The sequence below is a fragment of the Chelonoidis abingdonii genome, chromosome 13 (genome assembly GCF_003597395.2).
Source record: "Chelonoidis abingdonii isolate Lonesome George chromosome 13, CheloAbing_2.0, whole genome shotgun sequence".
Taxonomy (NCBI): Eukaryota; Metazoa; Chordata; order Testudines; family Testudinidae; genus Chelonoidis; species Chelonoidis abingdonii.
The window spans coordinates 6,638,732-6,658,686 of NC_133781.1; the positions used below are offsets into that span (position 1 = coordinate 6,638,732).

General features: G+C 44.5%; 1 protein-coding gene across 1 annotated transcript in view; it reads right to left on the reverse strand.

Annotated features, from left to right (window-relative positions):
* Positions 1-19,955, reverse strand: part of LOC116827484 (myosin-1B-like) — a 40,636-nt gene that overhangs the window by 11,022 nt on the left and 9,659 nt on the right. Inside the window, exons 12-26 of the mRNA XM_032785050.2 lie at positions 15,181-15,299; positions 14,932-15,081; positions 14,076-14,246; positions 10,224-10,530; positions 8,676-8,749; positions 7,263-7,350; positions 7,051-7,168; positions 6,082-6,205; positions 5,860-5,996; positions 4,507-4,762; positions 2,630-2,872; positions 2,346-2,522; positions 2,115-2,260; positions 1,941-2,031; positions 1,004-1,393 (exon numbers count right to left, since the gene is read on the reverse strand). Of these exons, the coding sequence (XP_032640941.1) occupies positions 1,004-1,393; positions 1,941-2,031; positions 2,115-2,260; positions 2,346-2,522; positions 2,630-2,872; positions 4,507-4,762; positions 5,860-5,996; positions 6,082-6,205; positions 7,051-7,168; positions 7,263-7,350; positions 8,676-8,749; positions 10,224-10,530; positions 14,076-14,246; positions 14,932-15,081; positions 15,181-15,299 (2,591 nt within the window). The remainder of the gene's footprint in view (positions 1-1,003; positions 1,394-1,940; positions 2,032-2,114; positions 2,261-2,345; positions 2,523-2,629; positions 2,873-4,506; positions 4,763-5,859; positions 5,997-6,081; positions 6,206-7,050; positions 7,169-7,262; positions 7,351-8,675; positions 8,750-10,223; positions 10,531-14,075; positions 14,247-14,931; positions 15,082-15,180; positions 15,300-19,955) is intronic.

Here is a 19,955-nt window from a genome sequence, read left to right on the forward strand (position 1 = left end):
GGTTGGTAATATATCCCTACTGCTATATTCTTATTATTCAAGCATGGAATTACTATCCTTAGAGATTCTATGGTACCATTTGGTTCATTTGACCTTTTTATATCATTTGATTTTATACTTTCTTTCACATATAGTGCCACTCCCCAGCACCACAACCTGTTCTGTACTTCTAATATATTTCATACCCTGGTATTATTGTGTCCCATTGATTATCCTCATTCCACCAAGCTTCTGTGATGCTTATTATATCAATATCCTCATTCAATATGAGGCACTCTAGCTCACTCGTCTTATTATTTAGACTTCTAGCATTTGTATATAAGCACTTAAAATAATTGTCACTTTTTAGCAGCTGTCTGCCATCACGTGATGTAATTGAATGGGACTATTTTTCATTTTACTGTTTCTCATCACATCTTACCCATATTTTATCATCTTCCATCTTCTCTTCCTTACTAGGACATAGAGACTCTCCATTAATAGATCCTCCCCTAAGGGCCATCTCTGTCCGAAAAACATACTCCTCTGCACCTGTCAGCTTCCCCCAACCCTTAGTTTAAAAATTGCTCTATGACCATTTTAATTTTGTGTGCTTGTGCTTGACTCTGCAACTTTAAAATTATTTTAAGGTAGTTTATAAAGGTAATTCTGTGTAGACTTGCATATTCAGTACTCTATGGTAGAGTAATATTTCATACAAATTTTAATAATTCACTTTAAAAAACAATATAATGCTAATTATTGTCATACTCTAACTGCGATGGCTATTAATTTAGTAATAACCGTATTTGGAGTTTATAAACTTCCTGGTCCTGTTTGAGATTTTATGTATGTTTTATACAAATTAAACTGTAAATAATTCTGTTAGAATCCAACTTACAGTCAGCTCATATCCTACTCTTACAATCTTTTGTACAATTAAACATGATAAAAATTCTTTCATTCTTTTATGCTGCAAGAACACTTAGGCTGAAGATAGCATTTTCAATACATAGCTCTGTACCTTGGCTTTGGAGACAGTCTCCATGTTACTAGCCAGGTCATCAATCTCCATCTTCAGTTCACTCTTCTCCTTCTCCAGCTTCTGTTTCACTCGTTGCAGGTTGTCAATTTGCTCCCCAAGCTCTGCTGTGCTGTCCACGTGCTTCTTCCGGAGGGCGGCAGCTGTGGCTTCATGTTGCAGAGTGGCCTCTTCAAGGTCTCGGCGCATTTTCTGGAATTCTGCCTCACGCTTCTTGTTCATCTCAATCTGAACCGCTGTGGCACCACCAGCTTCTTCCAGACGCTCACTAATCTCCTCTAGTTCCCTGGAGAGATCACCCCGCTGCTTCTCTGCTTTTGCCCGAGAGGCACGTTCAGCCTCTATCTCCTCCTCCAGTTCCTCAATATGAGCCTAGAGAACAACAGGAAACACTAAGACTGTGACTTCATTCTGGAGTCAACACCAGTATGGCTGATGGCAGAGTTCTGCTGGCATAACACCATAGAATAGATGCAGCCTACACTGACAACAGGGGTGCCGATGGCAAAGGAACATCACTTCCCTGAACTGGGGTAGCTACATCCAAAGACCCATTGAGAGATATTTGGGTTCTTGATACATCATGTTCATTGAGTCCACCTCTTTCCATTTCACTTTATTTATACAGATATTAAAGATATTTTGGGGGCCCCCGACCTCAGGGCCCTGATACAACTGTCCCTCCTTTCTCCCTCCTCTCATCAGCACTGCCTATATCGACGAAAGCTTTCTTCCATCAACACAGCTGCATCTACACTGGGGGGTAAGTCAGCAAACCTATGCAAGTCAGGGATGTGGTTTTATCAACCCCCTGGCCAACATGACTATGTCAACCTAACTTAGACCAAGCCTAAGAAAGATGGCGTCCCTTTAACTGAACTTGTTCTGAAGGCCAGAAGAGAGAGAATGTATGACTAGCCTGTAATTCTTTGATCTTCTTCTGCAGCTGGATGGCCAAGACTTGTTCATCCTCAATTTTGCTTTGGAACTGACTGATTTCAAAGTCTTTCCTTTTCACACGCAAAAAAAAAAAAAAATAGTTAGTGCTGGAACAAAATGTATCTGCAGGATACCCCCTGCAAACCATACCTACTTCTTCAGTTTTTCCTCCAGCTGCTGCTTATCATTTTCTAAATCCATTGTGGATTCCTGGGCCAGCTTCAGATCTCCTTCAAGTTTCCTCTTAGCTCTTTCAAGGTCCATGCGAATCTTCTTCTCTTGCTCCAACGACCCTTCAAGCTAAACAGAAAAAGCCATAAATTCTCTGCTGACAAGAGCCTAATTTCATGCTGATTTTATTCTCTCCATATGTTATTGTGCCTACATCGTCCACTTGCTGCTCCAGCTTGGTTTTAGCTTTGCTCAGTGTGTTCACTTTGTCCTCTTCTGCCTGCAGGTCATCCAGGGTCTGCTGATGGGCCTCCTGGAGGGCTTTCTTTTCCTTTGTCAGTTTAGCAATGGTCTCATCCAGGACTGCCATCTCCTCCGTGAGGTTTTTCACCTGCAGAGTTGAACAGAGGTAGTTAAAGAAAATGGATACAAAACATTATTGTTTGTGAACCAGCAATGTCATATTTTAAAATGTTCATTAGAGATTCTGCCTTATACCTTGTTTTCTGTGGCATGTTTTTCCTTTTCAGCCTTGGCTAGTGTTAACTCAAGGTCATCAATATCTTTCTTCAGCTCTGAACACTCGTCCTCCAGTTTCCTCTTTTTGGCTGTCAGTTCAGCATTCATCTCCTCCTCATCCTCTGCTCTTTCAGTCAGCTCCTTAATTTTAGCTTCAAGTTGGATTTTGGTTTTGATCAGCTGGTCACATCTTTCCTCAGCATCAGCCAAACCATCAGATTCCTACAGTGAATCCATTATTAGGATCTTTTCTAAAAAAATTTTTAACTGGTGTTTGTATCATAATGATTTTTACCGCATCTGTTGGGATGACACTTCTATTTTTAACTCATATTATCAGTGACTCATAATTGTCTTTAAGAAAACAACCATTTGGCTTAAAAGTTCTGTGTCTTCCACACAATTTAAATATGAAAATGTATATTTTTCAAATATCTCACCATAAATGAAGCATCCCTTACCATTTGACATATTTGGCAAATATTTTTAGTGCCTCAAGTATGTCTTTACTTTGAAGATCAAATTTGAGGCTAGATCCTGCAAATGGATCTACTCTCATTAAACCCATGACTTTATAGAAATCCACATGGGTGGACTCTGCACCCACACAGAGTTCCTCTGAAGTCAGTGAAGCTCCCGGGGGGCAGATCCATTTGGAGGGTCTAGTTTTTGCATTTACATAGTGTTAAAACTAAGGCCTAATCCTTCAAAGAAATTTGTAGCCCTCATGGTTATGAAGAACAGGTTAAAAATGTGACCCAGGTTTATCTGATGCAGTGTCAACTGAAGGAGTTTGCAGACAGCCTAAAACAAAAGTCTGAGAGGGCAGAATTGCCCCATTCCTCTCTATGAGGTATGAGCTCGAAGACCTGTTGCTCTGATGGGCAACAGAGACCCTGCCCCCAGGGAGTAGCCTCTCTGCCTCTGCCACTCTAAGTGTTTTTGTGTGTGGAGAACACATTATGGGGTGGGGATGTCAGGGTAGAGCCACAGAAGGCCCTGTGTCGTGGTCTGTGTAGAGCCCTGAACTGCCTTAATCCAGCCCTGAATGGTTACATCAGTGGCACAATAAATATAAATAGTACAGCAGATATGTGAATTCATCATGGCATGTGAATACATTGGGATTATCACAGTAAGGGTATGTCTCTACTGCACGCTTCTTTTGGCTCTGTGGAGTGCACACATCCAGGTAGCCACTAGCATGGGTAACAAATAGCAATGTAGACGGTGAGGCCAGATTTAGACAAGTAGAGTACAGACATGCCTGAAGGGTGTGGGTATGTACTCACATACATACGTGGCTCTCTACTTGCCCAAGCTGGGCCCCTCTGTCTACACTGCTATTCTCTGCTTTCCCCACATGGATAGACTCCACCAGCGGGGAAAGGCTCTGGCAGGAGAGAGGCAGCTGAAACCTTTTCCTGCTGTCTACTCTCTGCCAGAGCCTTAAACAACACACGTAGCTGCACACTGCAATGTAGCCGTAGCCTGCTTTTCACTGCTGTGGGTAGCCACATGTACCCTCCAGGCCACCACCCATAGTTTGTACTGTAGATGTTGCCTAAGTTGCCATGGATGAGGCAGGAGTATTTACAGAGCATAACTTTGTTTCTCCGAGTTTGCTTGCTCTCATCTGGTTTTAGGACATGACCTGTCATCCATGGCTGGGAGTATTGTTATTTATTTATTTATACACCGATACTTTATATTTTAAACACAGAGAATATTTTATTTTGGCCAAACACTGAACCCAGTGCTATTAATGGGATGCTTCATGGGAAAGTTGCATTTGGAGCTTTCAGCTTGGACCTTTCTACTGTGTGATTACGGTCGAATGCACTGGTGATACTCACAGACTGCACTTGGAGCTGCAGGTCGTTTTTCTCTTGTATCAGGGTCACCATTTTTTCTTCCAGTTCTTTCCTTTTTGCCTCAGACTTAGCAAGCTCTTCCTTCGTTTTCTCAAACTCTTCCTTCATGGTGGCCATCTCCTTTTCAGCTTCAGAACTCCTCAGCAAGGGCTTGATCTTGAAGTACAGCTTCATCCAGGGCCAGTGCTTGACATTCATGAATGAGCGAACGTTATATTGGATACAGAAGACAGACTCTCTATAATGTAATCAGAATATATGGTCAATGTACGAGCCAAATTCAGAGTTGAAATTCCAATGTTATGGGCCAAATTCCAAAGGCCAGATACTGCAGTGCTACTAATTGTGAGTAGCACTTATTCAGCCAAGTAGCCTCATTTGAGTTCAAATGGGGCCACTCACATGAAAAAGTACTATTCTGAGGGTTACAGACTCTGGACCTGCTTGAGCCTTAGAACGTCTAGGGAGAGTAAAACTCCACTGTCGGGCTCCTCAATGTGCATGTTGAACTAATGTCTGTTCTCTGTAGATTCATGCTCACAAACTGGGATGAACTTTCGCTCCCTCTTTACACATCATATCTGTAACTGACCCACTCCCTCTGATGAGTGTTTTGGAGTCTAAGGGACTCTGAACTGGTGTAACTCACATGCTGAGGAGCCAAAGAGAGTTTAGCATAAAAGTACCCAACTGGAAGGGGTAAGTTAAAGCTGGCCACCTCTAGTCTAACACACACTTTATTACACCTTCTTCTTGCTCCTTGGTATACCAGTTCTATCCGTCTACACTTCCAGATAGAGTTATGCAAATAACTGATTTTTTCGTTCACTGGCAGTTCCAAAAAATAAAATAAAAAAAAAAAATCAGTTTGGGTTGAATCAAAATTAAAGGTTTTCTGAATTTTCAGTGGAAAATTTCAATCAGATTGAATAAAATATTTTGTTTTGAGTTCAGGCTTTTTAAACTTTCATTTAATAAAAGCAAAGGAAAAGAAAGGCTAGATTCCTCAGACTAGAGGGGAAGGTGGGGGTGGTGCTGTGTTTCTGCCTTCTCCTCTGGTTGTCTATATAGCATTTAAGTTTTCTTGTGATCTAACCTCAGTTTTTGGGACTAAACTATCAGCAATTTTGTGACTAGCTTTGGTCAACCTGAAACCGCATTTTTCAGCAAATGAACTATTTGTCTGAAAATTTTCACCCAGCTCTATTCCCAAGCTCTCAAACCTTAACGCAGTGGAGTAATGAGATCTAAGTTAGACTGAGTCCACCCCTCCAATTCTGTTCATCTCACCTCTGTGGGGTGACACAGACCTAGAGACATACAGTATGTTGCTACCTTCTTTCCATCATTTTCTTGAACTCCACTCTCATCAGGAAGCCACGACACCTGGCTTGTGTGCGGGTCATAATCTCTGCCAGTTTATCATCTCTCATCTCCTCTAGAAGACCCAGAAGTCCTGCTTTGAAGAACACCTTGAGGAAGAGAATATTACAGACAATCACTTTCATTCTGTACAGAATACAAATAGACAGTGCTTGAATCAAAGAGTGTTTGTACCTTGGTGTGACCAAATTTATACTGGGTCTGATCAATATCAATGGACCCAAGTAGTTTCTCAGAAGCCTTCTTGCTGTCCATGAACTGTCCTTCTGGAACAGCACTTGCATTTAAAATCCTGTATCTGTTGGAGAAAATAGACTATGAAGATACTTACGCTGCTGAAACCATAATTGCATGTGGCACTAACGGGCCCCATTGTTAGGATTTTCCACAGTAGAATCAAGGAGTGAATGGAGCTGTGAAGAATGAATTTCCTTCTCATGCTTTGAGATGACATTCCAGGTCAGAAGGAAGCACAATTTAAGGGCAAAGTGAAAAAGCTTGCACTATGACTGCTTGCAATGTATTTATATTAACTATTCTCAATACATAGATGAGATTGGTCTCCAGGGATATCAGGCTGATATGGTTCTCCATCTCCAAGGGTAAAAGTCACATCCCCAAATAAAGAACCTTGTGTGTGGGGAACTATGCAAGCATGTACGTGGAGAGAAACAAACCCGAGACAGGAAACAGTGCATCAGTGCAATCAAACTAATACAGCCCATGAGAATTAGTAGTAGCCATGTCCCACTGCACCTACACTATCCACAGCTGTGGCTCAGTGGGCCATAGAATTCTTGGCCACACTGGCCATGTCTCTGTCACTGCCTTTGTCCTCCCATGAAGCCCATGATTCTGAGGTCTCACAAACAGATCCGTCATGAAACTCAGCTTTATGATATTTAAAGGGCTACATAGTCATCTGGCATGGCCACTCCACTGCTAACCCAGACCCTTCCCCTCCCCCAACACAGGAAAAGTGTGGCATTTTTGCTGCTTTTTGGACTACAACCGTTTGGTCCTAAATTTCTTCTATACACACAGCATGTGCTGGGCGCTGAAGTGACTACAATAGTTAACGCAGTTAGAAAATACAAGTTACTCAACAGACAGCAAATGGAAGAGGGATTGGAGGAGTCTGACCTCTGTTTAAAGTCTGCATAAATGACTCTGCTGGGGAATCCTTTCCTGCAAATTCTGATCCCTTCCAGCACGCCGTTACACCTTAACTGGTGTAGTACAAGTTCATGTTCCATGGCACCTTAACAAATCACAGCATGAATTAGTACCTTATTGTGCAGCCCAGAAGGAATGGCTGCATCTCACTGAGATTTCTGCACACTGACACTTCTTACCGGGTGTCTTGGTTTCATTGGGAATGATGCATCGCACAAAGTGAGGATGAGTGCTTCTCAGATTGGTCATCAGCTTATTTAAATTCTCCTGTGAGACCATAAGCAAACGTTTAGGTTAACCAGTGTTACATCTGTATCCTCATCGATAGACGCAGTAAACCCATTACCAATGTAGACAGACTAGCTTGCAAAACTTCCCAGCAGGGGTCATTCTAACCTAAGATGCCCTCTCTCTTTGGATCTTGAACATGGTCATTAAAGTGAGATATAAAACTCTGAAGGTGGCACTACTTGAGCAAGCTGGAAAAGGCTACCAAGACAGGACCAGAAACTAATGGGAAACAGCCAAAAGGGCTGTTAAGGAAACCAAAAGAGGAAATTTTCAAAGATGATTATCTGCAAACGTCAGGCCATCATTCTGAACAAGGTGTTTCTTTCTGTTGATTACATTGGAAAATGCAGAGGGGATGAGAGAGGACGGGGGCAGATGCAGTGGCAGAAGAGGCTAACAAATGACACAATTCTGTGTTTTCAGGTGTTTGAAATGTAGGCAGTATGGGCCATTAGCATCCCTGAAATCCAGAGCTGAGTGGAAGGCTGCACGACACTGTAACAATTTCCGAAGAATGCAGGAAGGGAAATATTAAATCCTATAACAGCATCTCAGCGGCTGGGGGTGTCTCAAGACTAGTTTGGTTTGACATAGTTGTTTCTGACATCTTCATCGTGGGAGAGGAGACAAAAGGACAGACTCTGCTTTCTGTTACACCTAGGTATATTCAGAGTAACTCTGCCATGGAATAGAAATGGAGTTACTATGAGCCACCTCCTCAGATCTGACGCTGCTGCACTAGGCACAAATCAGGAGGGAGGCTGCATTGTTAGCTGTAAAGGCTGCCCCGAGACACAGTTCTAAGCAATCCCTGGGCAGTTCTAAGATGTGCCTACTGCCCATAACACCAAGAGCCTGTTCTGGCTTCCAGACCTTAGCTGGACCATGCCACTTTCCCTCTGTCATATCCCCTGTGCCAGTTGCTAGCAAGTAGGTGGTCTTGGACCCAGTGTGCTGGGCCTACTCCTTCTGCACATCCTCCCGGGCTCAGCAGGCAGCCAGCCTAAGGTGGGCAGCCAGACTTGCTAATGCTAGTACATAGTGACCACAGTAGGGGGCAAATTTAGCCCTCTTGGTTTAATCCTGAGTAAAGGGCCAGGTAACTTTAGACATCATCCAAAGATGGGTGTCTTTCCACTGATTTCGATGGGCTTTGGACTAGGCCCTTTAAGAGCAACTGAAAGAGGCTTTTTGACTTAAAAAGTTCACAACTGACACCACTGGGAAAATCGACTTTTTAGCTGTAAAGGGAATTTTCAACCCCCATCACAGAGAACACAATAATGAACAATGTACTGCACCCTGAAAAGAGCAGAGACGGTCTGGAAAGAAGAACCCTTCTTCTTGCCTCCCTTCTTCCCACCGCCACCAGCCTCTGAATCACACACAAAAAGGACAAAATTAAAAGGACACACTTTGAGGTTTGAACAGTTACTCTCATAGGCTGGTTCTGTTTGCCTGTAATAGCCGACCCTTTTCATAAACATTGATTATGCTGAGAAAGAACTGATGGTTTCTGCTACAGCAGACAGCTCATTATTAGGGCTGTCAATTAATCCCAGTTAACTCACGCAATTTACAAAAAAATTAATCGCAATTAAAAAAATTAAATCACAGCTTTAATCGCAGTGTTAAACAATAGAATCCCAGTTGAAAGTTATTAAATATTTTGGATGTTTTTCTACATTTTCACATAAACTGTATTCTGTGTTGTAATTGAAATCAGTGTATATTATTTTGATTACAAACACTTGCACTGTAAAAATGAAAAACAAAAGAAATTGTGTTTTTCAATTCACTTCATATAAGAACAGTAGTGCAATCTCCTTGTCATGAAAGTGCAACTTACAAATGTAGATTTTTTTGTTAGATAACTGCAGTCAGAAACAAAACAATGTAAAACTTCAGTGCCTACAAGTCCAATCAATCCTACTTCTTGTTCAGCCAATCGCTAAGACAAACAAGTTGGTTTACATTTACAGAAGATAATGCTGCCCTCTTCTTATTTACAATGACACCAGAAAGTGAGAACAGGCATTTGCATGGCACTTTTGTAGCCGGAATTGCATTTACATGTCAGATATGCTAAAAGATTATGCGCCTTCATGCCCCTTCATGCTTGGGCCACCATTCCAGAGGACATGTTTCCATGCTGATGATGCTCATTAAAAAAATAATGCACCAATTAAATTTGTGACTGAACTCCTTGGGGGAGAACTGTATGTCCTCTGCTTTATTTTACCCACATTCTGCCATATATTTCATGTTATAGCAGTCTCGGATGATGAGCCAGCACATGTTGTTCATTTTAAGAACACTTTCACTGCAAATTTGACAAAACGCAAAGCAGGTTCTAATGTGTGATTTCTAAAGATAGCTACAGCACTCAAAAATAAATATAAAGTGAGCACGGTACACTTTGTATTCTGTGTTATAATCGAAACCAATGTATTTGAAAATGTAGAAAACATCAAAAAATATTTAAATAAATGGTATCCCATTATTGTTTAGCAGTGTGATTAATCGTGCTATTAATTACGATTAATTTTTTAATCGTGCAATTAATCACTTTTAATTTTTTTAATCGCTTGACAGCCCTATTATCACACCCATTTGTAAGGGAGGTAGGAGTGGCTATCTAGGGTGTGCAATGCACAGTCTTGACAATACTAAGGAGGAGGCTTGAGCTACACTTGATCTGATTTTTTATTTCCTTGTTAATAAGACCAAGCCACAGGCAGAAGGTGACTTTTCACTCTTCACAGTGTCTGCTAGCTTAGAACTGGTAGGGATTCTAGAGGAATCAGTTTATTGTGACTCAATTAAAATACTGATTTTACAGAAATTACCTGCATCTCCACCATATGTGGCAAAGAGCAAAGCCAGTGTTTTCATTGATGATTTCTGGTACAGCCCAATGACAGTTTCATTCAGGGGATCTTTGTTCTTTTCGAGCCAGCCAGTGATGTTGTAGTCCACAATGCCAGCATAATGCACCAGGGCAAAGTGGGCCTCAGCCTTTCCTTTGGCAGGCTTGGGCTTCTGGAAGTTGCTGGACTTGCCAAGATGCTGGTCATAGAGTTTGTTCTTGAAAGACATATCAGTTGCCTTGGGGAACATGCACTCCTCTTCCAGGATGGAGAAAATACCCATTGGCTGAAAGAAACATCAATAGATAAGAAAGGGGATAGGAGAAGAGAGAGAGAGATTACATGAGGATTTTCTGGATGCAACAAAGTGACCATCTCTTGGTCTAGTTAAAAAGAGGATATTACTAGTGCTGTAGAGGACAGGTAATAGTGTTGATGTAATATACTTATATTTCCGTAAGGCATTTGGTTTCATACTCATCACATTCTGATTACAAAACTAGAAAGATATAAAATTAACATGGCACATGTTAAGTGGATTAAAAGCTGGCTAAGCCGATAAGTCTCAAAATCTAAATGTACATGGAGAATCATCATTGAATGGGTGTGTTTCTAATGGGAACACACAGGGATTAGTTCTTGGCCCAACACTATTTAACGTTTTTATCAATGACCTGAAAGAAACCATAAAATCATTACTGATAATGTTAGCAGATGACACAAAAATTGAGGAAATGGTATATAATGAAGATGACAGGTCACTGACACCGAGTGAGCTTGATCACTCGGTAAGCTGGGCTCAAGCAAACACTATGCATTTTAATATGGCTAAATGTAAATGTATCCATCTGGGAACAAAGAATGTGGGCCACACTTACAGGATGGAGGACTCTATCCTACGAAGCAGCAACTTGGAAAAAGATTTGGGAACCATGGTGGATAATCAGTTGAACATGAGCTTCCAGTTCAGTGCTGTGGCCAAAAGAGCTAATGCAATCCTGGGCTGCATAAACAGGGGAATCTTGAGCAGTAGTAGAGAGGTTATCTTACTTCTGTATTTGGCAGAACTGCCCAGAGATTACTTAGAATTGCTGCTGGAATACTGCACCTAGTTCTGGAGCCCACAATTCAAAAAGGATGTTGATAAACTGGAGAATGTTCAGAGAAGAGCCATGAGAATGATTAAAGGATTAGAAAACCTGCCTTACAGTGATAGACTCAAGGAGGTCAATCTTCTTAACTTAACAATGAGAAGGTGAGGAGTGATGTGATTACAGTCTGTAAGTATCCACATGGGAAACAAATATTTAATAATGGGCTCTTCAGTATAGCATAGAAAGGTATAACACTATCGAGTGGCTGGAATTGGAAGTTAGACAAATTCAAAGTGGAAATAAAGTGTAATTTTTTTAAGAGTGAGGGTAATTAACCATTAGAATAATTTTTACCATGAGTCGTGGTGAATTCTCCATCATAGTTAATTTTTTAATCAAGATTGGATATTTCTCTAAACAAAATGCTCTAGCACAGAGGCTCTCAAACTGTGGTCCGTGGATCACCAGTGGTCTGCAAGCTCCATTCAAGTGGTCCGGGGATAGTTCCCCTAAAGGGCGTGCCTGGGAGGTCGCACACAAAAGAATGAAGGGCCACCCACCTGATTAGTGGAGCTGTGTGGGCATGGCTCCACTAATAAGGTGCCTCAACCCTAGAAAAGACACACATGGAAGGTGAGGTGGTGGCCCTGAGGGGAATAGGGGCTAAGTGGGAGGAGGGCAGTGGGGTTAGAAGAGGGGGTTGGGGAATTTGGGATGTGCAGGGCTGCGGCAGCTGGCAAAAGAGGTCTTTCCCCAGCTCCGTGGCTCCAGCTGCCAGGGAGAGACAGCCCTCCTTCATTTGAGAAATGAACATTTGCTGAATAAATTATTCATCTGATTTTTTCAATCAACCCTAGATACATTAATGGCTCATGAAAATTAATGTTATTTATGCCAGAAGGGATGTGAAAAATAAAATAACTAAATTATGACGTAATTGGAATCACAGAGGCTTGGAGGGATAAATCTGACTGGAATATTGATACAGAAGGGTACAGCTTATTCAGGAAGGAGAGGCAGGGAGGAAAGGGAGAAGGCACTGACAAGAATATATCCATTTGTTCTGAGGTCCAGAAGTAGGTAGGAGGTAGACCAATTGAGAGTGTCTGGTAAAAAAAAAAAGGGGGTGGGTTAAAAATAGGGATAATGTCATGGTATGAGGTCAACTATAGATCCCTAAATCAGGAAGATGAGGTGAATGAGGCATTTCTAGAACAAAAAACAGAAATAACCAAAACACAAGTAAGTTCTAGGAATCAGGGCTGGCTCCAGGTACCAGTGAAGGAAGCAGGTGCCTGGGGCAGCCAGTAGAAAGGGGTAGCACTCCTTCCACTGTTGGGGCAGCACGTCCAGGTCTGCAGTGGTAATTCGGAGGTGGGTCCTTCAGTGCCTCGCTTCCTCTTAGGTGGCAGCCCAATTGCTCTGCTACAGTCTTCGGCGGCAATTCGGCAGCAAGTCCTTCCTCTTCGGTAGCAGGTCAATTGGTTTTTCTTTTTTTCTGAAAAAGCTGGAGCCGGCCCTGCTAGGAATGTGCTGCGTACAACTTTTGATTCTAGAAAGTGGAGGAAGTAACCACAGGGACAGCCATTTTAGACTTGGTTCTGGCCAACAGGGAAGAATTGGTAGCGAATCTGAAGGTGGAAGGCCATTTGGGTGACAGTGATCATGAGATGATGGATTTCATGATTCTAAGGAAAGGAATAAGTGAGAGCAGCAGAATAAGGGCAATGGACTTCAGCAAAGCAGACTTTAAGAGACTCAGAGAAGTGGCAGAAGAAGTCCCATGGGAAGAAAATCTAAGAGATAAAGGAGTTCAGGAGATCTGGCAGTTTCTCAAAGAGACAATGTAAAGGCACAAGTGTAAACTATCCCAATGCAAAGGAAAGACAGGAAGAATAGTAAGAGGTTAATATGGTTCTTTAACGACCTGAAAATCAAAAGGAATCTTCCAAAATGTGGAAACACGGACAAAATCCTCATCTTCACATCCAAAGAGGCTATAGAAATGAAAGATCATCTATATTGGACCAGGCTGATTTAACCTTATGTATATAAGGTATATGGTACCTAGCACAACAGGCTCCTAGTTAGTGACCTGGGAGCTCCTGCACTACAAATAATGATGATGATTAATAATGCGTGTGCATTACAAACATTCAGCTTGTCAAGAATGGTTACAGTATCTGTGAAGAAAGACATCAAAATAATCAGTACATATTTCAGCATGAAAATTGAGTTCCCAGCAGGTTAGCGGTCCTATTGACAACAACATGCAGAAGCAGACCTTTCAACACATAAAATTGGCATAAAGTTCCCACAATAATCACATCAAGACAGAAAAATTTACATCTTTTTCAGGAATTACTTCTGTTTTTCTTGAAAAGAATGATGTGTTCTATTGACAAAAAGTAGAGAAATTTAACTTCCAGGATACTATCTCTTTGAGTTGTGATAGTGGGGCTTTCCGGTTATGCTTTAAAATTAAATCTGTGTCCAGGACTCTGAAAAGAATCCTGCTAAAGATAAACGATGCCATCTTTCCACTCTTGGAAAGAGGGTGCAGGACTGTTGTCATAAAGCTCTGTGTGGTCTTCTTAATATTTCAGACTAAAAAATTAAAACATGATGGGTCAAGATATTTATGGCCCTGAGAATGGAAAACCCATCTAAAATTCAATGAAACCAACAGTAATTAAAGAATTCTTGAATATATAAGGCATTTGAATTGAAAAGATACCTTCTCAATGAGCTCAATGCAGGCAGCCAGGTCCATCCCAAAGTCAATGAATGTCCATTCGATTCCTTCCTTCTTGTACTCTTCCTGCTCCAACACGAACATGTGGTGGTTGAAAAACTGTTGCAGTTTCTCATTGGTGAAGTTGATGCACAGCTGCTCCAGGCTGTTGAACTACAAAAATGCAAAGAAATTGATTAATTTCATTGTATATGTGAAAAAGCTTAAGTATGAAGAGCAATGCTACTATTGCTTAGCAAATCCTGGGAGACTTTCTGAATTCTTCTCTCTAGAGCCAGCCAGATGTTTTGGGAATTCTATTCTCAATTCTGCAGTATCAGGCCCAGGCATGTCCAGGTATTTCTGTGCTCTGGGACCCAAGCCTACTCAGGCATTTCTCAACTCTTGGCCCTGATCTTTGATCAGGCATTTGGATCTGAGCCTGGCCAACTCCTTCTGAGCTCTCAGCTCTCTGGCCTACTCAGACATTTCCCAACCCTCAGCCCCAAGCCTGCCTGGGAGTTAGCAAGCTGCCCTCCAGGTGCCATAAAGACGTAAAAAATTGAGTTATGTACACAATCATTTAGTTTCTTTTAGGCACCACCTGTTAACAATTTGAAGGCACTTTCAATGCAGTTGTCATTTCTACATGTACCACACAAGTCTATAAAATATGAAGCCATTAGAGGGTCATGCTGCCTTAGTGGAAGATCAAGAGACACCTGATTCTGCAGAAAAGTCAGGCTTTTCCAGGAAATTATTTAAATAAAAAATACATAATGTTAAAAAAAACCCTCAAAGCTCTCATAACCCCTGAGTGTCCCTTCCAGGAACCTGCTGTCAAATCCCCGCTTCTTACATCAAAGATCTCAAAACCAGCAATGTCCAGGACACCAATGAAGTACTGTCTGGGCTGCTTGGTGTCCAGCTGCTGGTTGATACGAACAACCATCCACAAGAACATCTTCTCATAGACCGCCTTTGCCAGAGCACCCACCGCATTGTGCACCTAAACCAGTGGGAGAGGGACTGGAGTTATCATACAAAGCAGAGGAAGAAACCTAGGTGTGTTAATTCAAACCAGGAGTTCTAGGTCACCAATTGTTACCTGCTGCACGGTTTGACCTTTGGTCACGTATTCATTCCCAACCTTGACTCGGGGATAGCACAGGGCTTTGAGCAGGTCAGCTGAGTTCAGATTCATCAGGTAGGCTGCTTTGTCAGCCACTAAACAGGGAGAGGAATGAATTAGAAGCTCAAAGATAGGCTTTGATGTCCTTTATAATGACTAGAAAAAAACAATGAGATCTGTTTGTGTTTTACCTATTACCACAATTATTAATAACTCCAGTAATTATGGAGTTTAGAGCTTCCTTGATTTCTTGATTTCTTGATGAATTGTTTTGCATTTGACTGAGAGGGTCTGTACATCAAGTGATTGTAAGAATTTGTTCACAAATACCTCATAAGGGCCAAATAAAAACAATTTTTAAGGAGAAAGAAGCAGATGAACAGACAGAATGGAAAGATGGCTTTGAAGTTCTTTCTTTGCCACTTTACTGTGCAGCTTGTCTAGGGATTCTGATTTCTGAATGATCAGAAGGAAACGGGCTAATAACCAAACATTGGCTTGACCTAAACCTGTGCAGTCCCATTGACTTCAGCTCCTACGGCTTCCAGTGTTGGCTGAAATTACTTAAATGATTTTATTATTAATAACAGCAAGTAATGCCTTTATTGAATATATCATGACCAGGTCTATATTGTTCATGTTTTCTTATAACTGTTTTCTTTAGTTCTGTTTGCATTTGCCCTTAGATCCTAATACTCTCAAGAAAGTGAAGTGTTTTCACTCTGTAAAGAGCAGTTAGCTTTTGACAGGGTGAACAACTGATTTTGAAATAATATCTATTTATAGAACCACTCCTACATTCCCTTCCATAGACATACATCCTAGAGCAGTGGTTCCCAAAGTGGGGTTTGTGAACCCAGGGGGTTCGCACAGTGTTACAGGGGGTTCACCTGAAAAATTTCCTTAATGGCGGCCAGAGGACCCCGGGCATGGGAGGCAGCAGGTGGGACCCAGTTCCAGAGCAGACAGCCCAAACCCGGTGGAGTGCTGAGTGAGCAACTGAGCCCTGGTCAACGGAGGCACTGGCAGCCTGAGCCCAGTGCAGCACAGGGCCAGGCAGATGAGGCTGGCAGCGTGAGCCGTGCAGATTGCAGAGCCGGCAGCCCAGATCCCAGCACAGGGCCCGCAACCTGAGCCCTGTGGCAGGCAGGGAGGCAGCTGGGACCCCAGGTGCACAGGTGGCAGGAAGTTAGGTGGCATGAGGGGCAGAGTGAGCCGGAGGCCACGCTGTACATGAGCGGTGGTCCAGGCTAATTTGTCCCTCATGGGGCACCACCTAGGGATGGCCCTGGTGGTGGAAGAAAAGGTGTTTGCACGCCAAAAAAGCCAGAACCACGTTGTAGTCAATGTAATGTATCAGCTTTAAGGCACCTCAGTAATTCGATATTAAGTCATTTTCTCTGGAGTGCTGTTTTGATTCAGTGAGAGGTGAGTTAATCTTCTCATTTTCTAGTTTGTGGGTTGTTAGCATCACACTTAGGAGATTTAAACTTAAATCCCTGGAAATATTCATTTTTAGGAGGGGGTTCACAAGATTTCACATTTTAGTGAAAGGAGCTTACACGTTTTTAAAGTTTGGGAACCACTGTCCTAGAGAGAGGGATATCAGAATCCTGGGCAGAGCACAGAGCTCTCACTCTTAAGAGACAACAAGTGGCTTCTATGTTTTGTATCTAACGCAAGGGTCTCAAACACTAGGGTCTCAATTCTGGTCTCAGCTGCTGTGCCTTTACACCATCCCTACTGGAATAAAATGCCATAACCCAGACAGTTTCAGGCACTGGGAAACATCCTCAGCATAAAGGACTTCCTTGGAAGGTGTAAAGCAGCTGGAATAGCTCTTCAGTGCTCCCCTTGCAGCCCATAAGCTATAGGGCGTCCCAGCAGTGCTCCTGACAAAGGGATTATGGCATGACTGCTGCAGGATTGTAGATCTCCTCGGCTGAAGAAACAGCCCTTGGGGCTGGTATAGTTGAGCATACATCACAGCAGCTCTCTAGCCACAATAGCTTATGTTAGTCAGCAGGGTTGGCCCCAGCAAGCTGCAGAATCCAGGGACTGCAGAGATGGTGCACTGCCACTCTTGCCCTTCCTGAGATCAGCGAGGCTCAGCCCAAATGAAGCTCAGAGTCAGTGCCTGTTACAGAGTCTCGGGGTTCCAGCCCTGCACCCCTCTTCCTGGGACCCACAGTGACTTTTATCCAGCCAGTAAAACAGAAGGTTTATTGGACAACAGGAACACAGGTTACAGCAGAGCTTGCAAGCACAGTCAGGACCCCTCCACTGAGTCCTTCTGGGGGTTCAGGAGGGTGCTTGGATCCAGTTAGGATCCCTGAATTCCCCCACAGCCCCAAACCCAACCTGCCCTGCCTTCCTCCTCCGGCGACCCTTTTTCTCTCCCCTCCGCCAGGTGCCCCCCCTCCCCCTGCCGGTCGGGTTACACCTGAGCACCTGTCCATCACCTAAAGTCCTCCCCTGCTCCCCGTTCCCCACACAGACAGTCTGTACTCCATCACACTGCTCCCCCCTTCGGAACTGAACTGAGCGGGGTCACTCTGCCCAGTGCCTGGGGAAGTTCAGGGCCCCTCTCCGGGACACACGCGTCCGCTATCAGGTTGGCACTTCCCTTCACATGGACCACGTCCATGTCATAGTCCTGCAGGAGCAGCTCACTTAGAGCTTGGCGTTGGCTCCTTTCATCTGGTGCAGCCAGGTCAGGGAGAGTGTCGGTACACGGTGAAGTGTCGCCCAAAGAGATATGCTCTAACTTCTTAAGGGCCCACAATGGCCAGGCATTCCTCTCGATGGCCGATAGTTTGTCCTGGGTAGCAGCTTCTTGCTCAGGACCGATGGGGTGCTCTCCCCTTTTCATCCTCTGCATTAACCGCCCAGTCCGTGTCTGAGGCGTCGGTGAACCATAGGGTTCAAAATCTGGGTTCGCCAGAACTGGGCCACTGACCAGAGCCTCCTTCAGCGCCCGGAGACCCTCCTGGCACGCTCGGTCCAGATCACTTGTCTGCTTCCCTTTTGCACAGTTCAGTGATGGGCTGCTATGGCGCTAAAGTGGGGCACGAACCTTCGATAGTACCCCGCCATCTCAATAAAGGCCTGGACCTGCTTCTTGGTTTGGGGAGCAGGCCAGTCTCTGATCACTCCACCTTGGCGGTTCCGGCTTAGGCAGCCGCTCCCACCCGATGGCCCAGTAGATACTTCAGCCATCCCCACCTTGCACTTCTCAGCCTTCACGGTTAACCCAGCCTCCCGGATTCGTCCAGGACTGTGTAACCTGGACACATGGTCCTCCAGGCCTGGCTGAAGACGCAGATGTCGTCAATATAGGCCACGGCAAACTCTCCATCCCCCGCAGTAGCGATCCAGCAGCGCTGGAAGGTGCCGGCGTCCCTGAGGCCAAGGGCAGGTCAGAAACTCGTAGAGCCCCAGAGGTGATAAAGGCCGATTTCAGCCTGGCATCTGCGTCCAGCGGCACTTGCCAGTAGCCCTTGGTAAGATCCATGGTGGGAGTACCGAGCACCTCCCAGCTTGTCTAGGAGCTCGTCAGGCCTGGGCATGGGGTAGGCATCAGATACGTGATGCATTGAGCTTTCGTATAGTCCACACAGAACCGGATTGACCATCCTTCTTGGGACCACCACTGGCGAGGCCCAAGGGCTGGAAGACTGCTGGATACAAACCAAGCCAGCATGTCCCGACTCTCTTTCCAGATTCTGGGCAGTTTTACCAGTGAACCCGAAAAGGGGAGCATGACATACTCAGGCGTCACCCAAACTCGACGGAGCATGGGCCTGTTTGAACAGTTCATAGTCCCCGCCTCCGTCCCTTTCAGTCGGCTGTACACCTCCACGGCCGTGGAGTCCAGTAGGGGTGAGAAATATGATCCTTTCTGCAGGCCAACCCCGTGCAGCTCGCAGGCATCTCATAAGCGTCAGGAAGGTATCTATGTCCCCCCTCCTACGCCGGGGCAGCAAGCGCTTATTCAAAGTTCGTTGTAGGTTTGGGTCCCCCTCATTCACCGCAGCCGGGCCTCACGGCTCTCAACCGGGCCAGCTCCAGCTCATGTTCTGCTGTTTCCTTCTCTCCAGCTCATGTTTACGCTGTTTCTCCTTCTCCTCCAGCTCATGTTTACGCTGGTTTCCTCCATGTTTACGCTGTTCTCCTTCTCCTCCAGCTCACGCTGGCGCTGGCTCTCCTCATGTTACGCTGGCTCTCCTCATGTTACGCTGGATCACCTTCTCCTCCAGCTCTTGCCTCTTTACTCGAGCTCCTCCTGTCTCAACTTCCTTTCTCTTCCAGCACAGCTGCTCCACAGTGTCGAGCGTCGCCGGAGGATCCCTGCTGGGGGGTGAGCTTCGCGCCCGGATCCTTGCTGGCGGGGGGGTCACGTGCCCTTGCATGCTGGGCTCCTCCCGCCCTTCCCCTAGGCTAGGAAGGGGGGGTCTCGGAAGCCCTCATCGCCGTCTGACCACTCGGGGGGACAGACACTGTGACTGCGCTGAATCTGCCAGGCTGCTTCCCTCAGAGACAGGTTCCGGTCTCCCTCCTCCAGCTGGGCAATCAGCTGGTCCTTGGTCAGCCTCCTGTGCGCAGCCCCCTCTGCTTGCACAGCTCAGCAGGTCACACTTGCGACGCTTGGCGTACATCTTCCTGCTGGCCACTCACAGGCCGGGTGCTCGCGCTCCGAGTTCCGGGGACCCCTAGTGCACCAGCCTTCTTGAGGTACCACCTCTCTGCAG